Genomic DNA, 23,686 nt, shown 5'->3' on the forward strand with positions numbered 1-23,686 from the left:
ACTACTATATGCTGGCTATGGAAAAAGCTGTAAATATTGATCAAAATAGACTACGTCAGATATGAGGTTTTTCTCAAATAAAAAAATGAATGGAAGGAGAGGTATGAATGAAATAGATACTGTGGAGAACGTGATGCGATACAAAAGCAAGGCATGCAACTATATAAAGGACTGCTTGTACAATATGATAAATAATACATAATCACAAAATGACATGTGCTATGTGGGGAGGGAGCTAAATGGTTTATATATGCATTACTGATTTGTATTACAAAAGTTGAACACCAGACTTCTGAGATATTTAAAGAGGCCAAAAACATACACAATTGTAGATGACCAGGTTAGAAAAACGGCCACAACCAATAAAAATGTAATCTGATAGAGTTACTTGTGGGCATTAAGCAGTCAGTGAAGGCATATTTTGCCCTGAAGCCCATAGAATTAGACACATGTTAAGGGACCAATGAATACCAAATGCAAATAGATCAAAAAAATGGCACAAATTCCAGAAGTTATTAATTTACTGTTGCCCAAATGGAATGAAAATGGAGCAGGTTATACTTGGTTATGTTGAGTGCCACAGTCTATAATACCAGACACAGAAGCAGAGTAAACAGACTGGCACTCACCAGTTTGGCCTCTGCACTGCCAGCCCGATGGTCCCAGCTACCTACCCGCTTTACAGCTGCTGCCACCATCATCTTTTGCTCGTTGACTTTGCTTCGAAGCGGTGGCTTTTTCTAGGGAGAGGGGAAGTGAAAAGCCAGTATTTCCTAATTACCATACCATAAGCCAAAGTGAAAAAAAAAACATCAGATGTTTTAAATGACAATCGTCCCATGCATTTGACCAAAAATCATTTAAAAAAAATATTTCAAGACCAGGATGACAGTCATCTCTGAAAGTCCTAAGATTCACTGTAGGTGATTATCACAGTACACAGAATTAGAAATGGAACACATGAACATCAGTCATTCGCACAAAAAAATAAAATAAAAAAACACCCACTGGTGACGCTAACTGTTCTAGATGCCAACCACATAAGAGTTATTACTAAATACAGTTTGCATACCATTCTGGAACCTCTAGGTTGGCACTATCCTACCACAAATGCCATATGATTAGAATTCTATCACCACCACCACCCCATGTCCTGATGTTTTCTCCTGTGTTCCTCCAAATCGGATATATCCACAATATCTTGCTTTATAAACTCAGCAGAGGACAATTAACTTCCAACCAAGATACAGAAAACTTCCAGACTGGTGTCCAGAACAGTACAGGAAAGCAAAGTTACTTACCTGTAGCAGGTATTCTCCGAGGACAGCAGGCTGATTGTTCACACATATGGGTGACGTCCGACGGCAGCCCCAGGAACGGAATCTTCCTAGCAACAAAGTTTGCAGAGCCCTTGCGCATACGCGCACAAGCGCCTCAGTCAAATTACAAGCTAAGACAAGGGAAGAGACAACTCCAAAGGGGAGGTGGGAGGGTTGGTGAGAACAATCAGCCTGCTGTCCTCGGAGAATACCTGCTACAGGTAAGTAACTTCGCTTTCTCCGAGGACAAGCAGGCTGCTTGTTCTCACATATGGGTATCCGTAGCCCCCAGGCTCACAAAATAACAAACAGGGTCAATTGGGTCTCGCAACGGCGAGGACATAACAGATTGACCTAAAAAATAACAACTAGCTGAGAGTGCAGCCTGGAACAGAACAAAATGGGCCTAGGGGGGTGGAGTTGGATTCTAGACCCCAAACAGATTCTGCAGCACCGACTGCCCGAACCGACTGTCACGTCGGGTATCCTGCTGAAGGCAGTAATGAGATGTGAATGTGTGGACAGATGACCAAGTCGCAGCCTTGCAAATCAATAGTGGCTGACATCAAGACTGCCACTGACGCCGCCATGGCTCTAACACTATGAGCCATGACATGACCCTCAAGAGTCAGCTCAGCTTGGGCGTAAGTGAAGGATATGCAGTCTGCTAGCCAATTTGAAATGGTGCGTTTCCCGACAGCTACTCCCCTTGTTGGGATCGAAAGAAACAAACATTTGGGCAGACTGTCTGAATGGGCTTATCCGCTCCAGATAGAAGGCCAATGCTCACTTGCAGTCCAATGTGTGCAAATGACGTTCAGCAGGGCGGGTATGAGGACAGGGAAAGAATGTTGGCAAGACAATTGACTGGTTCAGATGGAACTCCGACACCACCTTGGGCAAGAACTTAGGGTGAGTGCGGAGGACTACTCTGTTATGATGAAATTTAGTATATGGAGCATGGGCTTCCAAGGCTTGGAGCTCACTGACTCTACGAGCTGAAGTAACAGCCACCAAGAAAATGACCTTCCAGGTCAAGTACTTCAGATGACAGGAATACAGTGGCTCAAACGGAGGTTTCATCAGCTGGGTGAGAACGACATTGAGATCCCATGACACTGGTGGAGGTTTGACAGGGGGCTTTGACAAAAGCAAACCTCTCAGGAAGTGAACAACTAAAGGCTGTCCAGAGATAGGCTTACTTTCTACACAATAATGATAAGCACTAATTGCACTAAAATGAACTCTTACGGAGTTGGTCTTAAGACCAGACTCACTAAGTGCAGAAGGTATTCAAGCAGGGTCTGTGTAGGACAAGAGCGAGGGTCTAAGGCCTTGCTGTCACACCAGACAACAAACCTCTTCCATTTAAAAGAGTAACTCTTTTTAGTGGAATCTTTCCTGGAAGCAAGACTCGGGAGACACCCTCCGACAGACCCAAGGAGGCAAAGTCTACGCTCTCAACATCCAGGCCATGAGAGCCAGAGACTGGAGGTTGGGATGCAGAAGTGTCCCCTCGTTCTGAGTGATGAGGGTTGGAAAACACTCCAATCTCCACGGTTCTTCGGAGGACAACTCCAGAAGAAGAGGAAACCAGATCTGGTGCGGCCAGAAGGGCGCAAACAGAATCATGGTCCCGCGATCCTGCTTGAGTTTCAGCAAAGTCTTCCCCACCAAAGGTATGGAAGGATACGCATACAGGAGACCCTTCCCCCAATAAAGAAGAAAGGCATCCGATGCCAGCCTGTCGTGGGCCTGAAGTCTGGAACAGAACTGAGGGACCTTATGATTGTTCTAAGCAGCAAAGAGATCAACCAAGGGGGTGCCCCATGCTTGAAAGATCTGATGTACCACTCTTGAGTTGAGAGACCACTCGTGAGGTTGCATTATGCTGCTCAGCCTGTCGACCAGACTGTTGTTTACACCTGCCAGATACGTGGCTTGGAGAAACATGCCATGACAGCAAGCCCAAAGCCACATCTGGACGGCTTCCTGACATAGGGGGCGAGATCCGGTGCCCCCCTGCTTGTTGATGTAATACATTGCAACCTGATTGTCTGTCTGAATTTGAATAATTTGATTGGACAGCCGATCTCTGAAAGCCTTCAGAGCTTTCCAGACCGCTTGCAACTCCAGGAGATTGATCTGAAAACCGGTTTCCTGGAGGGACCAACGTCCTTGAGTGTAAAGCCCACCGGCATGGGCTCCCCACCCGAGGAGAGAAGCATCCGTTGTCAGCACTTTTTGAGGCTTAGGAATTTGAAAGGGACGTCCCAAGGTCAAATTGGATCGAACTGTCCACCAATGTAGGGATTTGAGAAATCCCATGGACAGCTGGATCGCGTCCTCTAGATCCCCGGCAGCTTGAAACCACTGGGAAGCTAGGGCCCATTGAGCTGATCTCATGTGAAGACGGGCCATGAGAGTTGCATGAACTGTGGGGGCCATGTGGCCGAGCAATCTCAACATCTGCTGAGACGCTTGGACCCAGGAAACAAGAGCCAGAAGGTTGTCTGCCCTCGCCTCAGGAGGTAGGTATGAGCAGTCTGGGAATCCAGCAGAGCTCCTATGAATTTCTAGTCTTTGAACTGAAAGAAGGTGGGACTTTGAATAATTTATCACAAACCCTAGTAGCTCCAGGAGTTGAATAGTCATCTGCATGGACTGTAGAGCTCCTGCCTGCGAGGTGTTCTTCACCAGCCAATCGTCTAGTTAAGGGAACACATGCACTCCCAATCTGCACAGCGACACCACTACCACCGCCAGGCATTTTGTAAACACCCTGGGCGCAGAGGCGAGACCAAAGGGTAGCACACAATACTGGAAATGCCGTGTCCCCAGATGGAATCGAAGATACTGCCGGTGAGCTGGTAGTATCGGAATGTGAGTATAAGCATCCTTTAAGTCCAGAGAGCATAGCCAATTGTTTTCCTGAATCATGGGGTGCCCAGGGAAAGCATCCTGAACTTTTCTCGGACCAGATATTTGTTCAGGGCCCTCAGATCTAGGATGGGACGCATCCCCCCTGTTTTCTTTTGCAGAAGAAAGTACCTGGAATAGAACCCCAGCCCTTCCTGCCCCGGTGGCACGGGCTCGACCGCATTGGCGCTGAGAAGGGCGGAGAGTTCCTCTGCAAGTACCTGCTTGTGCTGGAAGCTGTAAGACTGAGCTCCCGGTGGACAATTTGGAGGTTTTGATATCAAATTGAGGGAGCATCCCAGCCAGACTATTTGAAGAACACACCGGTCGGAGGTTACGAGAGGCCAGCTTTGGTGAAAAAACTTTAACCTCCCCCAACCAGTAGATCGTCCGGCACGGACACTTTTATGTCGGCTATGCTCACCTGGAACCAGTCAAAAGCCCGTCCCTTTCTTTTGCTGGGAGCTGCAGGGGCTGGTTGAGGTGCACGCTGGGGCTGGCGAGAAGGTGGATTGTACCTACGCCTATTAGAAGCATAGGGAACATTCCTCCTTCCCCCATAAAAACGTCTGATGAGGTACATGCTGAAGGCATCCGGTGGGAGAGATTGTCGAATACAATGTCCCGCTGCTCAACCACCTGTTCGACCTTCTCACTGAAAATGTTATCCCCCCGGCAAGGAGCATCCATAATCTGCTGCTGAACTCAATTCTCCAGGTCAGAGGCACGCAGCCATGAGAGTCTGCGCATCACTATCCCTTGAGCAGCAGCCCTGGACGCAACACCAAAAATGTCGTAGGCACCCCTGGACAGGAATTTCCTACACGCCTTCAGCTGCCTGACTACCTCCTGAAAAGTCTTGGCCTGCTCCGATGGGAGCTTCTCAACCAAGTCCGCCAGCTGCCACACATTGTTCCGCAAGTGGATGCTCGTGTAGAGCTATTAGGACTGAATCTTGGACACGAACATAGCAGAATGATAGGCCTTCCTCCCAAAATAGTCTAGGGTTCTTGACTCGTGCCCCGGGGGCACTGAGGCATAATCCCGAGAACTCCTGGCTTTCTTGAGAGCAGAATCCACAACACCAGAGTCATGAGGCAACTGCGTCTTCATCAACTCTGGGTCCCCATGGATCCTATACTGGGACTCAATCTTTTTGGGAATGTGGGGATTAGATAAGGGTTTCGCCCAGTTTGTCAGCAATGTCTGTTTAAGGACATTATGCAGAGGAACAGTGGACAATTCCTTAGGTGGCGAAGGATAGTCCAGGGCCTCAAACATCTCAGCCCTGGGCTCATCCTCAGTAACCACTGGGAAGGGAATGGCAGTAGACATTTCCCGTACAAAAGAGGAGAAGGACAAGCTCTCAGGAGGAGAAAGCTTCCTCTCTGGTGAAGGAGTGGGATCAGAGGGAAGACCACAAGACTCCTCACCAGAGAAATATCTGGGGTCTTCCTCTGCTTCCCACGAGTCCTCCCCCTCCCAGCTCCCTGACTGCAGTCCGTATCCGAGCCGGTCTCGACGCCGAGGCACTACGTCCTCGATGGCGGGGTCGAGAAGAAGACTCCCGCACCAGCGGCGATGAAGCTCCCTCCATCGACGACGCCAGGGAGTCAACTTGGGTGGTCGCCGAAGCAGACACCGCACGCGGCACCGATACAGGCGAAGCCAATACCACAAGCGGCACCGGCATCGGAGACCTCACCACGGGTGGGGAGCCAGCTGCCACATCCATCGGCACCGGCGGCGCAAGCACCCCCGATACCGAAGCTGACGATCGCAACAGCCCTTCCATGATCCCAGGAAGGATGGCTCGGAGGCGCTCGTCAAGAGCATCTGTCGAGAGAAGCTGAGAGGCCGGTACAGGAGACGATGCCAGAACCTGCCTGGGGTGGGGAGGCAGTACCGGGCTGTCCGGGGAGAAGCGCATCGACACCTCCTGGATAGAGGGGGAGCGGTTCTCTCCTTCGGCACCCCGGAGCTCTCTGTACCGTGGCGGGAAGGCGACCGATGGTGATGCTTCTTCGCCTTCGCTCGAAGCACATCACCGGAAGTCCCCGGTACCGACGAGGAAGACGTGGAATCCACACACCTCCTCGGGGACGGGTCCGAAAGAGGACGGTCCCGATGGCTCTGTACCGCAAGAGCCCTCGAGGCAGGTGGAGACCCACTCGATGGCTCACTGCTACCAGCATAGGGGGCCCCTATGGATAGCCATCACCTGCGCTCCCGACGTCGATGCACTCTCCGATGCCGACATTGATACCGCCTTCGATGACCTCAGTACCGCTACCGACGTCGAAGAACCAGACGGGGCTCCGAGCAGCAGGGTCCACTGAGCAGATCTCGCCGCCTGGGTCCTCTTTTTTAGTTGAAGACACAAAGTGCAGGCGTTGGGATGATGACCAGCCCCCAGACACTGAAAACACGAAACGTGCAGATCAGTGAGTGAGATCGTCCGGTTGCACCGCGTGCACTTCTTGAAGTCGCTGGCAGACTTCGAGGACATGAGCGGAAAAATCGCGTCTGCGAAATTAAAACTCGCGATGATGCCGAAAAAAGGCACCAAAACCAGGGAAAAAACCCGTAAGGGCAGCCAAAAAGGCCGCGCACGAAAGCGAAAGGAAACTCAGGGGCTAAACACTAAGCAGTAAAGGAAAACTTTTTTTTTTTTTTAAATAAAACAAAGAAACTAGACGAGGAAAAAAAAATCTCGAAGAGCAAACGAAGGGATGAACAGTGAAAACGAAGCTGTGAGGGCTCTTTCTGGGGCGCAGAGCAGCGGGGAAAAAAAAAAAAAAAAAAAAAAAGAGACAGAGGCACGTTCGCGCTTCGGGCTCTGCAAACTTTGTTGCTAGGAAGATTCCGTTCCTGGGGCTGCCATTGGACGTCACCCATATGTGAGAACAAGCAGCCTGCTTGTCCTCTGAGAATTAACACTAACCCAAAATTCTTATCCTGTAGCAGTCTCCCACCAATCTGGAACCTTAAAGACTTACCACAACATTTGGCAGAAAAACCATGCATCCTGAATCTCTAGTCATCTGACCATAATTAGCAACACTTTGAACCCATATTTCAAACTTCAGGTTGCAGAGCCCTGCAAACATCTGTCCTATCCAAGCTCAGTCTTTTTGAAAAAGGATACTACACTCAGAATGACACTGACAAATTCTTGAAACTACCTTGCAGATAAACCTCTTCTTGCCTGCAAACATATCGGATTTGCAAAATGTCTGTTCTGCCCAAACACTATTTTAAAACTTAATATCCAGAGTGTGTAAAGCACTTCTCCTTGGCATTTTTAGGATCAGGAAGGAAGATCTTCAGCTCAGAGGGACCTTTTAACTGAAGGAGAAAGAGGGAAATTGCCATAGCTACCACCAGCTAACATAAAATCTTAACTATATCTCCTGATGTGCTTGTTACATTTTTTTTAATTACTGGACAGATTTACCACAAATTGCACAGATTAATGCACTTTGTTATAATCCTTTTTCATATTATTATCTTTACATGAATTACATAACAGATCATTAATTTTTCACTTTTATCACTTGAGTCTTCATAAATCCTCTATCACATTACACCTTAGTGCCTTATCTGCCTATCATACTCTGAGAAATTGATGTTGAGAAGCAGGAATACAGTATCTCCAATTTCATGACCAACTATTTTATTTTAAAAACCCTGTCAAGAGCCATCAGTTCTATAGGACCTGAATGTTGTTCTTTCTTCCCCATTAAACCTTTAGAGCTGATAGAATTCACATCTCCAATATTAAATTTACATTTCCAGGTAGCAGTCTCCTCAGCCACAAGATTAATGAGCTTCAAGCCTTAGCCATGTACGAACCACAGATATAGTTTCATAAAAATAAGGTAGCCCTAAGGAGGCATCCTAAGTTGCTACTAAAGACAGTTACACCCTACCACATGAATGAGATAGGATAGGTAAGCAAACCTAAGCTCCAAAACATCAAACACAAGAACCCACCTACATTCTGGACTGTAAATGTACACTCACATACTGGAAACAGTCCCCATCTACTCATTCCAATCAATTCATTATTTTATAGACCTCTATCATATCTCACCTCAGCCGCCTTTTCTCCAAGCTGAAGAGCCCTAGCCACTTTAGCCTTTCCTCATAGGGAAGTCATCCCATCCCCTGTATCATTTTCGTCGCCCTTCTCTGCACCTTTTCTAATTCCACTATATCTTTTTTGAGATGCGGTGACCAGAATTGAACAATATTTGAGGTGCGGTCGCACCATGGAGCAATACAAAGGCATTATAACATCCTCATTTTTGTTTTCCATTCCTTTCCTAATAATACCTAACATTCTATTTGTTTTCTTAGCCGCAGCAGCACACTGAGCAGAAGGTTTCAACGTTATCATCAACGACGACACCTAGATTCCTTTCTTGGTCCATGACTCCTAACGTGGAACCTTGCATGACGTAGCTATAATTCGGATTCCTCTTTCCCACATGCATCACTTTGCACTTGCTCACATTAAACGTCATCTGCCATTTAGACGCCCAGTCTGCCAGTCTCGTAAGGTCCTCTTGTAATTTTTCACAATCCTCCCGCAATTTAATGACTTTGAATAACTTTGTGTCATCAGCAAATTTAATTACCTCACTAGTTACTCCCATCTCTAGGTCATTTATAAATATGTTAAAAAGCAGCGGTTCCAGCACAGACCCCTGGGGAACCCCATTAACTACCCTTCTCCACTGAGAATACTGACCCTATTCCCCTGCAAGCTGAACCAGGAGATAGCGGTAATAAAACCGTATATTCAAGAAAGTTATCCTCTGATCAACAAAACCCACAGGAACCATTGGATATCTCATTAATACTAGAAACATCATTATCTGAAGTAGAACAACGTAGAACTCTTTTGGTCTCATTTGTTTTCGAACAGGACTTAAATTTAGTCTTGAAGTTATATTTTAAGAATTCTTTGAAAACCTTTTGTGGTCAAAGAGTTTGGGCATATCCTGACGTTTGTAAAACAACTCAAGATAGAAGGAAAAAAAATTTGACCTATAGAGAGGAAACTCGAGCTTTGGAGGCAACATATTTGCTTGCATACCCATGTAAATGTCTGATTAAATATATGGGTATAAAATATACTTTTTATGAGCCTGAACATCTTAAAGCATTTCTGGAAATGAAAAAATTAACCATTAAGCCTAAAGAGTAAATGATGATGCCAACTGGTTATCAAAGATATAAAGGGAATGTATAGGCCAGGCCATATTATTAGTTAAAATATATATATATTTTTTTTCTTCTTTTGATCTCCTATTATCTTAATCACTCCCCCTCATGTTTTTAATTGTGGTCTAAAGAATTGTAAAACTTGATTTATGAAAAAATCTTTCCTGTTGGCTTCAGTGTATTTGCCTGTAATCCCTGAATTTATAACTAATTTTTGCTTTTCTTAATTTTACTCAATGTTATACAATGTGTTTCAAATGCATGTTAATCGTATAAGAAATGAGAAACTAATAAATTTTAAGGATAAATTACATATTACTCACAATAGCTCCGCAAGCTCATTTTTCAGTTCTATCAGTACTCGGGGGATGAATACCATCCGGTCCAGGAGATTTGCTACTCTTCAGTTTGTAGAACTGCCCCACTACATCCTCCAGGTTTACAGAGAATTCATTAAGTTTCTCCGACTCGTCAACTTCGAATACCATTTCCGGCACCGGTATACCACCCAAATCTTCCTCGGTGAAGACAGAAGCAAAGAATTCATTTAATCTCTCTGCTACGGCTTTGTCTTCCCTGATCGCTCCTTTTACTCCTCGGTCATCTAGCGATCCAACTGATTCTTCTGCCGGCTTCCTGCTTTTAATATACCTAAAAAAAAATTTTACTATGTGTTTTTGCCGCCAACGCAATCTTTTTTCGAAGTCCCTCTTAGCTTTCCTTATCAGTGCTTTACATTTGATTTGACATTCCTTATGCCACTTCTTATTTTCAGTCGGTTCCTTCTTCCATTTTCTAAAAGGACTTTCTTTTAGCTCTAATAGCTTCCTTCACCTCACTATTTAACCACGCTGGCTGTCGTTTGGTCTTCCATCCTCCTTTTTTAATACGTGGAATATATTTGGCCTGGGCTTCCAGGATGGTGTTTTTGAACAGCATCCATGCCTGATGTAAATTTTTGACCCTCGCAGTCGCTCCTCTAAGTTTTCTTTTCACCGTTCTTCTCATTTTATCATAGTCTCATTTTTTTAAGTTAAACGCTAACGTATTTGATTTCCTATTTATACTTATTTCAAAGCTAATATCAAATCTAATCATATTATGATCACTTATCAAGCGGCCCCAGCACCATTACCTCCCGCACCAGATCATGCGCGCCACTAAGGACTAGGTCTAGAATTTTTCCTTCTCTCGTCGGTTCCTATACCAGCTGCTCCATAAAGCTGTCCTTGATTTCATCAAGGAATTTTACCTCCCTAGCGTGTCCCGATGTTACATTTACCCAGTCAATATCAGGGTAATTGAAATCACCCATTATTATTGTGTTGCCGATTTGTTTGCGTCCCTAATTTCCTTTAACATTTCTGCATCCGTCTGTTCATCCTGGCCAGGCGGACGGTAGTACACTCCTATTATCCTTTTCCCCTTTACACATGGAATTTCAATCCACAGTATTGGAGCTGGATGTAGTAGAGGATGTGAATTAGACAAGAGAAGAGAGAAAAGGGACAAATGGACAAGAAACGCTTGCATTTCAGTTAGATGATAGAGGAAAGCAGAATGCAGAAACTGTGACCAACACAATTAGAAAAATTAAATGGCCAGACAACAAAGAAAGAAAAAATTTATTTTTAATTCAGGATAAAGTAGTGTGGTAGTAATGTTATTCTACTCTTACAAAAATAAATCAAAAAAATGGAAAATAAGATGTTACTATTTTATTGGACTGACCTAATAGTTTTTTTTTTTTTTTTTTTACTAGTTTTCAAAGATCAGGTCAGAACAGTATACCATAACAGCAGTATATTGTCCCGATCTGAGGAAGGAGGTGTTAGCCTCTGAAAGCTAATTGAAAATTGTATTGTTAGTCCAATAAAAAGACATTGCCTTATTTCCTTTTTTTTTTTTTTGCTTTATTGTTAATTTGTTAATTTGTAATGTGATTGGAATATGTCATATTTTAAAATTTACATCTGCTATTTTTACATTTTGCACATATTTTAGTGTTGCACTGAAGAGTCTAGTTTCTTGGGGGGTTCAGTTTAATTTCAGAAGTTCTTAAAATCATATTACTGTATTTTTAAGAATATGGGTTGAAGAAAATTTAAATACTTTACATATGACTGTACATCTGAGGTATGCCTAGTTATACTGCTGTAATCCATAAGTATTTGTATTTTTGTCTACATATTTCTATTTTTAGTTCATGGTTACTTATTCTATACCCGGTGAGGGTCTATCCATGTTCTGTGTGTGTGAAAGACTAGGTATTCTGTTAACATTGAATGTCTATGTAGGGCTGATCTGTTCTAATCCAGCTTGTTTAGTTTTCCAATATTGATGATCTAGTCCCCACTGCATTGTTTACGCTGCTGCCCTTGTTGTGTAAGTCCCGGAAGTTAGTGCTATTATGGTATTGTAGAATTGTTCTTTAGGTCCTAAGTGACATTTTTTGTGTTTTATATCACTATTATGTGTGGTACTAGTTTTTGGGATTTGATTTTAGATCACCCCTTTCTCAGCAGTAGCTCAAGGTGAGTTACATTCAGATACAATATGTATTTTTGTGTCCCTGTAGGGTTTACAATCTAAGGGCTACTCCCTACTCTAAGGATTTTAACTTGCCCATCACACTCCATTCAACCGCACCTTGGACCAGCCTTAACCCCACCCACTCTTTAGCCCCACCCATCTTAGCCTCACCAAGCAGTTGAGTCACCGACCACCTATGAGTCTATAAAATCACAAGTGGGGTACAATCAGTGCGTAATAAGTCTAAGATCTGAAGGGGAATTCCTCACCTTTGAAGCTGTGGTCTTCAGATGTGTGGAATAGAGTGATGCAGGCATAAAAATTCATCCCCATTCTCTCCCCGCAACCAAACCTTTTTTCACATCCCTGCAGTCAAGCAGACTTTGTAACTTCATCCCCTCCCCCTCACCATCCCCCCAGTCTTAATTTTCTTCTCCATGTCTCCCCGCACAAAACTGTAAGGAAGATTTTAATGCAATTTTATAGGACTAACAGTCACTGTAAATAAACATGACTATAGTTTAAAAGAGAAATAATATTTAATACTGATATGAAGCACTAAGAATAATATGGTTGGCTTACTTGCTGGCTGGCTGACTAGCTTGCTGGGCTGGGTGGCCGGCTGACTGGGGTGGCCTGGACAGTTTGCTTGCTGGACGGCCTCTTCAGGGCAGGAAAGAAGCCCACCCTTTCCTGTCCCCTGACGCTGCTGTGCTCAGTACTAGTGGTCCAGTGGCCTCTTCAGGGCAGAAAAGCAGTCCACTCTTTCCTGCCTGCTGCTGCTGTTCTGCCCAATACGTGCCCCCCTCCCCCCCCCCCCCCCCCCCCCCCCCGCAGTCTGGTATCTCATGCTCCCTATTCCTCCTCCTAGGGACTCTCCAAACTTGCCTCTACAGTCAGCAGCTACAAAGACATGCTGCTTCTCTATAGCAAGCCCTCCCCCTGTAGCATACTGCCTCCTCTGATGGATCTTTTTCTTGTGCATGGGACGGTACAAAGGGAGGCTCTGGGCTGGAGAGAAGGGAAAATTAGGTTATCTTGATAAAATTCTCTCCTTTAGTCACAGCAGATGAATTCAATTAACTGATGGGTTGTATCCACCTACCAGCATGTGGAGAAAGAGAACACTGAAAGCACAGGGTGTTCCTGGACGCCAAGCCCCCTCTGCCTTCAGTATATGAAATTTCCAAAGCAGAATGAATAAGAAAGTCAAAAATAAACTTTCCTGACAGAAAGCAAACGCCCAGAACCGGAGCAATAACCCAACAAAGGCACGTTATCAACCTCCTGCAATAAAAACAGCATGTAGTAACTCTGATAGCTTGTCTTCAAATACTCCTGATGAGGCACAATGTCTGCATACAACATCTGTACAAAAATTAAAGTCAGACAAGAAGGGATCATGGATTCATCTGCTGTGACTAAAGGAAAGAAAATTATCAAGGTAAGAACCTAATTTTCCCTTCCTTGTCATCAACAGCAGATGAATTCATTAACTGATGGGATGTACCAAAGCACTCCCTAAGTAGGGTGGGAACAAGCAACTCTGTGAGCAAACACTTGTGCTCCAAAATGTGCATTCTGCCGCGCTGCCACATCCAGCCTGTAATGCCGCACAAAAGAGCTGAGAAGCCCAGGTAGCCGCACGACAGATCTCTTGAAGAGAAAACACACCCGTTTGAGCCCACGAAGAGGACTCTGCCCTCGTAGAGTGCACTTTAAACGCTTCAGGCGGCGACCGCCCTGAAAGCAGATAAGCAGAAAAAATGAGTTCCTTAAGCCAGCAGGCTATAGTGGCCTCAGACACCGGAAACCCCCATCGGGGACCTGCAAACAGAACAAATAAATGATCAGAATTCCTAAAAGCATTTGACATCTGCAGATACTGCCACAGAGCCCTGCGGACATCCAAAAGGTGCAATTGCCCAAACTCCTCTTTACAAAAGGAAGGAAGAAAAATGGGCTGGTTCAGGAGAAACGCTGAAACCACCTTAGGCAGAAAGGAAGGCACCGTATGAACAGTGACTCTGGATTCTGAGAACTGTAAAAAAGGATCCCGACAGGAAAGAGCCTGAAGCTCAGACACTCTTCTTGCCGACGTCATTGCCACTAAAAAAACTGTCTTGAGAGTCACATCCTTCTCAGAAACCTGTTTAAGAGGCTCAAATGGAGATCGCGGGAGCGCCTTCAACACGAGCCCCAGGTTCCAAGGCGGACAGGGCAACCGCAAAGGAGGACGAAGACGAAGCGCCACTCCGACAATATCCGGATGAGCAGCAAGGGACAAGCCGGACACTTTCCCCCCGAAGCAGGCCAACGCTGCCACTTGAACTCGAAGGGAATTGTAGGCCATGCCCTTTTGTAGCCCCGTCCTGCAAAATGTCGAGACTGTTGCCAGAGTCGGCGAGATAGCCTTTGGAGTACACCACGCCTCAAAAGTGCACCAGATCCAAGCATAAGTCGCAGAGGTAGACTGTGTGTGAGCCCACAAGAGCGTGGCAATAACTTTAAGAATAGCCCTTGTCCCTCAATTGCGCCCTCTTAAGAGCCAGGCCGTAAGACCAAAGCGGCAAGGATCTTCCATAGTCACCAGACCCTGAACTAATAAGTTCGGAACCCGAGGAAACGGAAGAGGCGCGTCCACCAGCATTCACTGGAGATCCATGTACCACGGACACCTTGGCAAATCCGGGGCGATGAGAATCACCAATCCTCGGTGCAGGCGAATCAGAAGTAGTACTCTCCCTATCAAGGGCCAAGGAGGGAACACATACAGGAGGCCCGAGGGCCAATGTTGAGCCAGGGCATCCAACCCCACCGAGCGAGGATCTCTCCTTCTGCTGAAAAAGTGAGGGACTTTGGCGTTTACGCTTGACGCCATGAGGTCCAAGCCTGGAATTCCCCATTTGGCACAAATCTGAAGAAAAACGTCTTCTGCCAGTTTCCATTCCGCTGGGTCGATTTGAGATCTGCTGAGGAAATCAGCATGTACGTTGCTCTGACCGCCAATGTGAGCCGCAGACAACAGCTATAGGTGGCGCTCGGCCCAGTCGCAGATCTGAGACACCTCTGCAGCCAGGACCGTACACTGAGTGCCACCCCGACGATTGATGTAGGCCACTGCTGTCGTGTTGTCCGACACAACTCGGACAGGAAGACCCTTCAGCGTCCTCTGGAAGGTCAGAAGAGCCTGGAATATCGCTCTCAGTTCCAAGTGACTGATGGACCATCCCGCTTCCGCAATGGACCACAGACCCTGAGCATAGCATCCCCGGCAATGAGCTTCCCAGCCCGAAAGGCTGGCATCCGTTATCACCAGACACCAAAAAGGAAGAGCCAGTGGCATCCCCTGCCGCAGCATGCTGTCGGAAAGCCACCAATCCATACTGCGCTGGGCCGCAGGAAGCCACCTTAGTCTGTGTTGGTATTCCTGGGAAATCGGAGACCATTGCTGAAGCAGAGCAAGCTGCAGCGGCCTCATGTGAGCTCTCGCCCAGGGAAACACCTCTATGGTGGCCGTCATCAATCCCAGGAGCTGAACAAAGTCCCAAGCTCGAGGGCGAGACGTCCGCAGGAGCAGACGGACCTGATTCTGAAACTTGAGACGCCTGTTGTCGGGAAGAAAAACGAACCCTAAAGCCGTGTCGAACAGGACCTCCAAATAGTCGAGAGATTGAGAGGGGGTCAGGTGACTTTTGGGCATATTAACTACCCAGCCCAGAGTCTGAAGAACTGTAACAACTCTGGCTGTGGCAAGTCGGCTTTCCACTGCCGAATCCACTCTGATAAGTCAGTCATCGAGATAAGGGTGAACTCTGATACCCTCTTGCCTGAGAAAGGCAGCCATCACTACCATCACCTTGGAAAAAGTCTGAGGGGCAGTTGCTAGGCCAAAAGGCAAGGCGCGAAACTGGAAATGTTGGCTCAATACCGCAAACCGGAGAAACCGCTGATGTGGCGGCCAGATGGGAATATTCAAAGACGCTTCCTTGAGGTCCAGAGACGTGAGAAACTCTCCTGGCTGTACCGCCGCAATGACGGAGCACAGGGTTTCCACATGGAAGTGTAGCACTCCTAAGGCCTCATTGACTCTACGAAAGTCGAGCATAGGTCTGAATGACACGTCCTTTGAGGCACCACAAAATAGATGGAGTAGCGACAACAGCTGCATTCGGCGGAAGGAACCAAAACCACCGCTCCGAGCTTCAGCAACACCTGCAAGGTCTCGTTTACCGCCGCCCGCTTTACGGCAGTGCTGCATCGGCACTCCAAAAACGCGTCTCCCACCAGGGCAGCAAATTCTAGTCGGTAACCTTCTCTGCTCAGGTCCAGGACCCACTGATCCGAAGTAATCGATCCACGCCTCGCGAAAGAGGGAGAGAAGACCCCCTACTGCGGGAACCGACAAGTGGACCGGCGCCCCATCATTGTGGAGGATGCCCCTGAACTCCTGGACGTTGCCCGGACACCGCAGCGCATTTGGCCAAACGAAAGGAGTTCCTCTGTTGGAAACGGGTACGTTGACCAAACCCCGCGAGCTTTGTGAAAACATGGCCTGGAAGAGGAGGGAAAAGAAGGAATTGCAAATAGCCACCCATAAGGAAAGGCCCGAGATTTCAAAGGACCGCTTCAGCGCAGATTCCAGCTGCCGGTCCTGCATATCTTTCAAAGTGACCCCTCACTCCACCAGGAGAGTAGTCTTTTTAGTCTCAGCCATGACTAACACATCCACTTTAGGCATCCCAAAGAGGGCCAACTGACTTTCACTCAGAGGGTAAAGGTGACACATAGCCCTGGCCACCTTCAAGGGACTATCAAGGTCAGACCATTAAGCTGAAATAAGCTCTTGGATGGAGGTATGCACGGGAAAAGCCCGAGAAAGCTTCTTAGTACTAGCCATCCTAGGATTAATAGAAGAGGCAGCGCTCTCAACAGTATCTTCAATACAAAGGGCCTGTAAGGCATCAGAAATGAGAGCTGGCGGCTCGTCGCGGTGGAAAATCCGAACCATAGGGTCATCCAACTCCTGTGGCAAGCAGCCACCCTCGTCTGGATCATTACTCCGTGAGGGCCTGCCAGACCCCTCAGACTCCCCGAAACTAGACCACGGGAGAGAAAAGGGTGAAGAGTCCCCCCTCAGACAGGGTATTCACTCGTCTACGCTTAGCGTCAACCAAAAGCTCAGGGGAAAAAAAAATCTCCAGCAGACGCTGGGCTATCAAGAACTGGAGGCAATCCAGACCGAAAGGAATTGTCAGGAGCCTCAGGCAGTGCTCTTTTTAACATAAAAGCCTTATGCATCAGCAGCACAAATTCAAGGGAGAAAAACTCACCTTGTACATCCACCCCCCACATTGGGAGAAGCGGAGGCAATAGCTCCTCTATAAACCTCAAAACGAGGCATCCCCATGCACTCAGACCCCTCCGCAAACGCGAGAGTCGAGTCACGCGGCGCCTCCAAGATGGCAGCCGCTGCCAACTCCGTCGGGCGGGAAGAATCACCGCCCGCCATGCTCGTGCCAGCATTAGCATCTAGGCAGAATGTGCTGTAAAGCCCCGCTGCTGATCCACGTTTCCCACAGTGGGAGCAGCGCTTAACCCCTTCAGCAGCCATCAAAAACAGAAAACCAAAGTGGCACCTTCGCGCCAAAACTTACCCCGCACTGAGCGCTATCAGCGGGAACCTCCCCGGAGGAGCTGGGCACCACTCTCACCTCAGGAGACCGAATCAAACAAGCTTCGGTTAAGCTGCACCGAACCAGGAGCTCTAGAGAAAGACTCAGAATCGCCATGCTGAGAAAGCGAGCCTCTTTTTTTTTTTTTTTTACTGTGAGGAAAGTTAGAGGCAGGCAGCCAAAGAGGAACTCCAGGAGGAGGGGGAAAGGGGTAAGGCAGGGACAGGGAAAACCAAGTATGCCTTTAAAGTGGGCACCACCAGCCACAAAACCCCCAGCTCTACTGGCAAAGCAGAGGAGCCACCCCAGGCAGAAATCCAGGAGCTGAGAAAGCGATGTCCACACCTGCTGGGAGATAGAGATATACTGAAGGCAGAGGGGGCTGGGTGTCCAGGAACACCCGAGGGGAGGAGGGAGCACATTTTAGGCCCCCCCCCCCCGACGCCGCCGACCCCCACCAACTTTGACGGCGGGGGACCCCAACCCCCACAAGCCGAGGTCCTCTTCTTCCCAATCCCGCACAAGGTTTCTTTGACGTCAGACTCACAGAAACAGAACGAAGCCTTGCAATGATGTCTGACTAGAACAAAGCCATGTGTGGGATTGGGAAGAAGAGGACCTCGGCTTGGCTGGCGGGGGTTGGGGTCCCCCGCCAGCAAAGGTAAGCGGCGGTGGGAGGGGGGGGGTCGTCGGCAGGGGGGTCCAGGGGCAAATCTACAGGGGTCCAGGCTCCCGTGGCCCCATACTGGCTACGCCCCTGGCCTAAACTGACCACAAGCACAGTTCTCTCAACAGTCCCATCAAGGTTGTTTTCAGCTTGCGCACCCCCCCCCCCCCCCCCCCCCCCCAGGATCGGGACGTGCGAGGACGTCCAAATCAAAACTTTCTGGATGTCCCTCCCTCCAGGTCTCTCTCAGCCAATCCCAGCGCGTTTAGCTGTTACCAGTATCTGGAGGGAGGGACGTCCAAAACATTTTGATTTGGACGTCCTCGCACGTTGCGATCCTGGGGGGGGGGGGGGGGGGGGGGGTCAAGCTGAAAACAACATTGGAGGGAACTGTTGAGAGAACTATGCTTGTGGTCAGTTCAGGCAGGTAAGAAAAACAGGGACGTCCTTTTTTTTTTTCTTCAGAGAAGTCCTTCCTAATTGCAGGTAGGAAAAACACATCCAAGAAGGACACCCATCACAAAAGCTGCAGGAACACATCCAGCTCGTGTTAGATGTCTCTGACCAGCACTTGGATGTTTTTTTTCTTCACAGAAGTCCTTCCTAATTGTCTGATGTAAGCCTGCCTTTAACATGCAAAGCAGTAAACAATGGAAAGGTTACACAAGCAAAGAGCAGTAGCACTTAAATTAACTGGGGCTCTTTTCAGCACTCTTTCTCTTCTGAGGTTCAGGCTGCTGACAAGTTTCCTGCTCGTCAGGGACGTCCTTTTTTGTTGTTGTTTTTTTTTTTTTTGAGTGAAGGATGCCTACAAAGGACGTCCTTGGCATGCACAGAGTAGCCGGCATAACGCTTGGCTGCTCTGCCCATGCTCGACTGGCCGGCTGACTTCCGAGGGAATAGAAAATGCAAGTGAGCTATAAAGAGCAGCTTATTTGCATTCCCTTTCCTTGATGCATTCTCGTTGCTTACCGATTCGCTAAGGAACCGGTAAGGGAAGGGCATTAACGATTGTTTTAGTGCATCTTCCCCTTAGTTTGCTACCTTGAATTCTCTTCATCTTTATGTACAGCTCGTAAGGAATGGTATTTAAAAACTTAATTACCTGTCTGTTAGAAAAATGCAAACAATCTTATTTACAATCCACCTTTTTAGAGAGTAAAAATCTGGAATAGTCTACCTTTGTGGATTAGGAAAATCCAGACAGATAAACTGTTTCAAAAATCTTTAAATACTTATTTATAGATAAGTTGCAATTAATGATGGGATAAAGAATTCACAAGGTTAAATAATATAATTCTCCTGGAATGCAAGTTTCCTCTTTCTTAATGTAATCCGCTTCAAATCTAAACAGAATTTAGTGGACTGTAAGAAATGTATAGCACCAGCATCATCTGCAAAATACAAGTCCTCTATCTGCACTCCACATTAATCAGTTCATGGCTAAGATGGGAACCTAATTATTTGATATTCTTGAAATACCTTAAAGCCTGTTTAAGCAATTTCTCACGGATGATCATAATTAAGCCTCTCTGTTTAAGCAATTTCTCATGGATGATCATTATTAATTTAAACCCCTAATTGTATAATTATTCCAATTTCTCAGTTCCATTCTAATTGTTATTATATATGGATGACTAAATTGTAACCTTTGCGTCTAGCATTCGTTTCCATATTACATGTTGTAATACTCAATCCTCATTTACTTTATTACTAATGTACACTATCCCGCATCAATTTTTGTACCAATAATTACAAAAAGTTGTTAGCCACACTGAACCTGATCTATTGGGATGTGGCATATACATGAAATAAAAATAAATAGATAAGCTGAATAACAGTGGTGACAATACACAACCTTGCTTGACTCCAGTTATTTTAAACTAATCCTACTGTGACACAGCATTCACTGTTCACATACAGGTTTTGATAACTAACTTGGCAGATATTCAATAAGTTCTCTGGAGATGTTGAATGCTTTTTCAAAATCCACAAATTTATAAACTACTGCAATTTTACACTCAAGAATCATCAACATGATATCAAAATTTCATCTATGCATAGATCTCTTGGGCCTGAACCCTGCTTGTTATTCTCATAGTAAGTTGGCATCTGAGTTTTAAGTCAGCTTAAAACTTTTTTGGATATGGGTAACAGAAAAATTCCTCCTCAATTACTGTTGTCCCATAAATCTCCTTTCAGTCCAAGTTATACCTTTCTTCCAGTCATCTAATCTCAAAAGTGGGACAGATAATATTTAGGGTTTCAGACTGGTGAAAAGAACACTAGAGAATGGTTGATGGTGCAATCACCTTACAATAAGCTCTACAATGCAGAGCTACTGTTATATTATGCGTGGTTTATTCTAAATGCCTTGGGTACAGAAAAAAAAAAAGCACCTAGTTAGAAGGACTAAAGGAGATGCAAGAAATAGCTAAATAGGTTGCAACAAATACTGCTAAGTCAAACCAATATAAATGATACACAGTTAATGCTGATAAAGACGATGAAAGGGTCTGTATCGGTCTATACAAGCACAGCAAGAGACAGAAGGAAAGTTAAGGTGAAGTGCACTTACTTTGCGCTGGACTAGCGGAATAGTGCCAGAAGTGTCCCGTTCTAGCGGCCGTTTCCATTTCTGGAAAAAGACACAAAGCACACAACTGAGTCAAGCAGTGTCACATCCACTAAAAGCGATGGAAACGCGAAGTAACTTAGCTGTAGAAGGTATTCTCAGAGGACAACAGGCCATTCATTCTCACATGAGGGTGACATTATCCACGTTGCCCAGTGCAGAGCTTAAACCAGCTAAAATATCTAAGAAAATATGCGAGTGCCTTCTCACCTGATACGAGAGAGCAGGACCATCAGTACAACAACATAAAACAAAATAATAACTAAATGGGGAGGTGGGAGAGTATGCGAGAATGAATGGCCTGCTGTCCTTGGGGAATACCTTCTACAGGTAACTATCTTCATTTTCTCCGAGGACAAGCAGGCCACATTCTCGAACATTATATAACTCTTCTTCTCTCGATTCTATTATGTCTGTAACACATACATCTCATTCTCTACCACATCACTCTGTATTTGTTTCATCACTGGAGGCGGCTTACACCTCATGGTGCTATGTAAGCCACATTGAGCCTGCAAATAGGTGGGAAAATGTGGGGTACAAATGCAACAAATAAATACATATGTGGGAATCCCTAGCTCCCAAGCTCACTAAAAAGAACCACTATTGGTCAACTATACACAACTGTGTGAGTGTGCAGCCTGGAACAGAACAAAACAGGCCTGGGGGGGGTTGGATTCTAGACCCCAAACAAATTCAGCAGAATTGTCTGTCCAAACCAACTATCGCGTCAGGTATCCTGCTCAAAGCAGTAGTATAATATGAATGTGTGGACTGAAGATCACGTTGCAGCCTTGTAAATTCGTCAATGGAGGTCGACTTCAAGTGGGCTACTGACACAGCCATGGCTCTGACATTCTGAGCCTTAACCCTCAAAAGTCAGTACAGCCTGGGCACAAGTGAATGAAATGCTATCTGCCAACCAAACGAAAACTCTGCGTTTCCTGATGGCGACCCCCCCCCCTCCCATTCTATTGGGATCAAAAGAAACAGAAAGCTGGGTGGACTATATGTAGGGCCTAGCCTGCTCCAAATAAAAGGCCAATGCTTGCTTGCAGTCCAAGCTGTGCACTGCACTTTCGCCAGGATGGGCATGAGGTCTGGGAAAGAATGTTAGAAGAATGATCAACTGGCTCATATGGTTCATATGGAACTCCGACACAACCTTAGGCAGGAACTTAAAGGTGTGCGGAGAACTACTCTGTTATGATGAAATTTAGTTAAGGTGGATCCAACACTAGGGACTGAAGATCATTGACCCTGCGAGCTGAAGTAACAGCCACCAGAAACAGGACCTTCCAAGTCAAGTACTTCAGATGACAGTATTCTAGTGGCTCGAAAACAGCTTTCATTAGCTAGGTAATGACAGCATTGAGGTCTCATGACACAGACAGAAATTTGACAAGGGACTTTGTCAAAAGCATATCTCTCATGAAGCGAACAACTAGAGACTGTCCAGAGATGCATTTACCATCTACACAGTGATGGTAAGCAATAATCGCACTAAGATGAACCTTTACAGAGTTGGTCTTGAGAAGACTCAAAAAGGTGTAGAAGGTATTCAAGCACAGTCTGTGTAGGGCAAGAAAGGAGATTTAGAGCTTTGCCCTAACACAAGACAGCAAACCTCCTCCACTTGAAAGAGTAACACATTTCTGTGGAATCTTTCCTGGAAGTCAGAAAGACCAGTGAGACACTCTCAGGAAGATGCAAGGAAGCAAATTCTAAGCTCTAAACATCCAGGCTGTGAGGGCCAGAGACTGTAGGTTGGGATGCAGAAGAGACCCCTCGTCCTGCATGATGAAGGTCAGAAAACACTCCAATCACCAAGGTTCTTTGGAGGACAACTCCAGAAGAAAAGGGAACCAGATCTGTCAGGGCCAATACGGAGCAATCAGGATCTTGGTTCCTCAGTCCTGTTCGAGTTTCAGCAACATCTTCCCCACAAGAGGAGGATACGCATACAAAAGACCTGGCCCCCAATGAAGGAGGAAGGCATCCGACACTAGTCTGTCACGGGCATGAAATCTGCAATAGAACTGATGGACGTTGTGACTGAATTGAGTGGCAAAAACATCCATTGAGCGGGTGCCCCACAAACCAAAAAAATCTCAAAGGCAACGTCCATGTTGAGTGACATGACACTGCTCAGTCTGTTGTATTTGTCCAACAGGTAAATGGCCTTGAGAAGCATCCCATCCTGAACTGCTCAATGCCACATCCGAACAGCCTCCTGACACAGTGGGTGTGATCCGGTACCCTCCCCACCCCCCCTCTGCTGGAGTAATACATTGCAACCTCATTGTTTGAATGAGTACAATTTAGACAGCCGATCTCTGAAAGCCTTTAGAGTGTTCCAGATTGCATGCAGCTCCAGGAGGTTAATCTGAAGATCTGATTTCTGAGCTAAGCACCCTGGATGAAGCCCATCTACATGAGTCACCCCCCCCCCCCCCCCCCCCCAAAAAAAAAAAAAAAAAAAATCTGAGATATTTCCTGTTACCTGGAAGTATCGGGATGGAGTGTAAGAATCCTTCAAGTCAAGCGAGCATAGCCAATTGTTCTCCTGAAACATGGGGAGTGTCTATGGGAGCAGCTTGTTCCCCTACGATCGCTAATCTGTTCATGGAGGCTTTCAAAATAAAATGGATCTACACATTAGGACTTTTTAGACATGCCATATGTTGGTTCTGTTACATTGATGACA

General features: G+C 46.3%; 1 protein-coding gene across 1 annotated transcript in view; it reads right to left on the bottom strand.

The window, feature by feature from the left end:
- MBD1 (methyl-CpG binding domain protein 1) overlaps positions 1 to 23,686 on the bottom strand; it is a gene marked incomplete in the record, with an annotated part of 329,236 nt that overhangs the window by 175,597 nt on the left and 129,953 nt on the right. The window contains 2 exon segments of the mRNA XM_030193911.1: positions 630 to 740; positions 20,923 to 20,982. Coding sequence (XP_030049771.1) covers positions 630 to 740; positions 20,923 to 20,982 — 171 coding nt within the window.

The sequence above is a fragment of the Microcaecilia unicolor genome, chromosome 2 (assembly GCF_901765095.1).
Source record: "Microcaecilia unicolor chromosome 2, aMicUni1.1, whole genome shotgun sequence".
Classification (NCBI taxonomy): domain Eukaryota; kingdom Metazoa; phylum Chordata; class Amphibia; order Gymnophiona; family Siphonopidae; genus Microcaecilia; species Microcaecilia unicolor.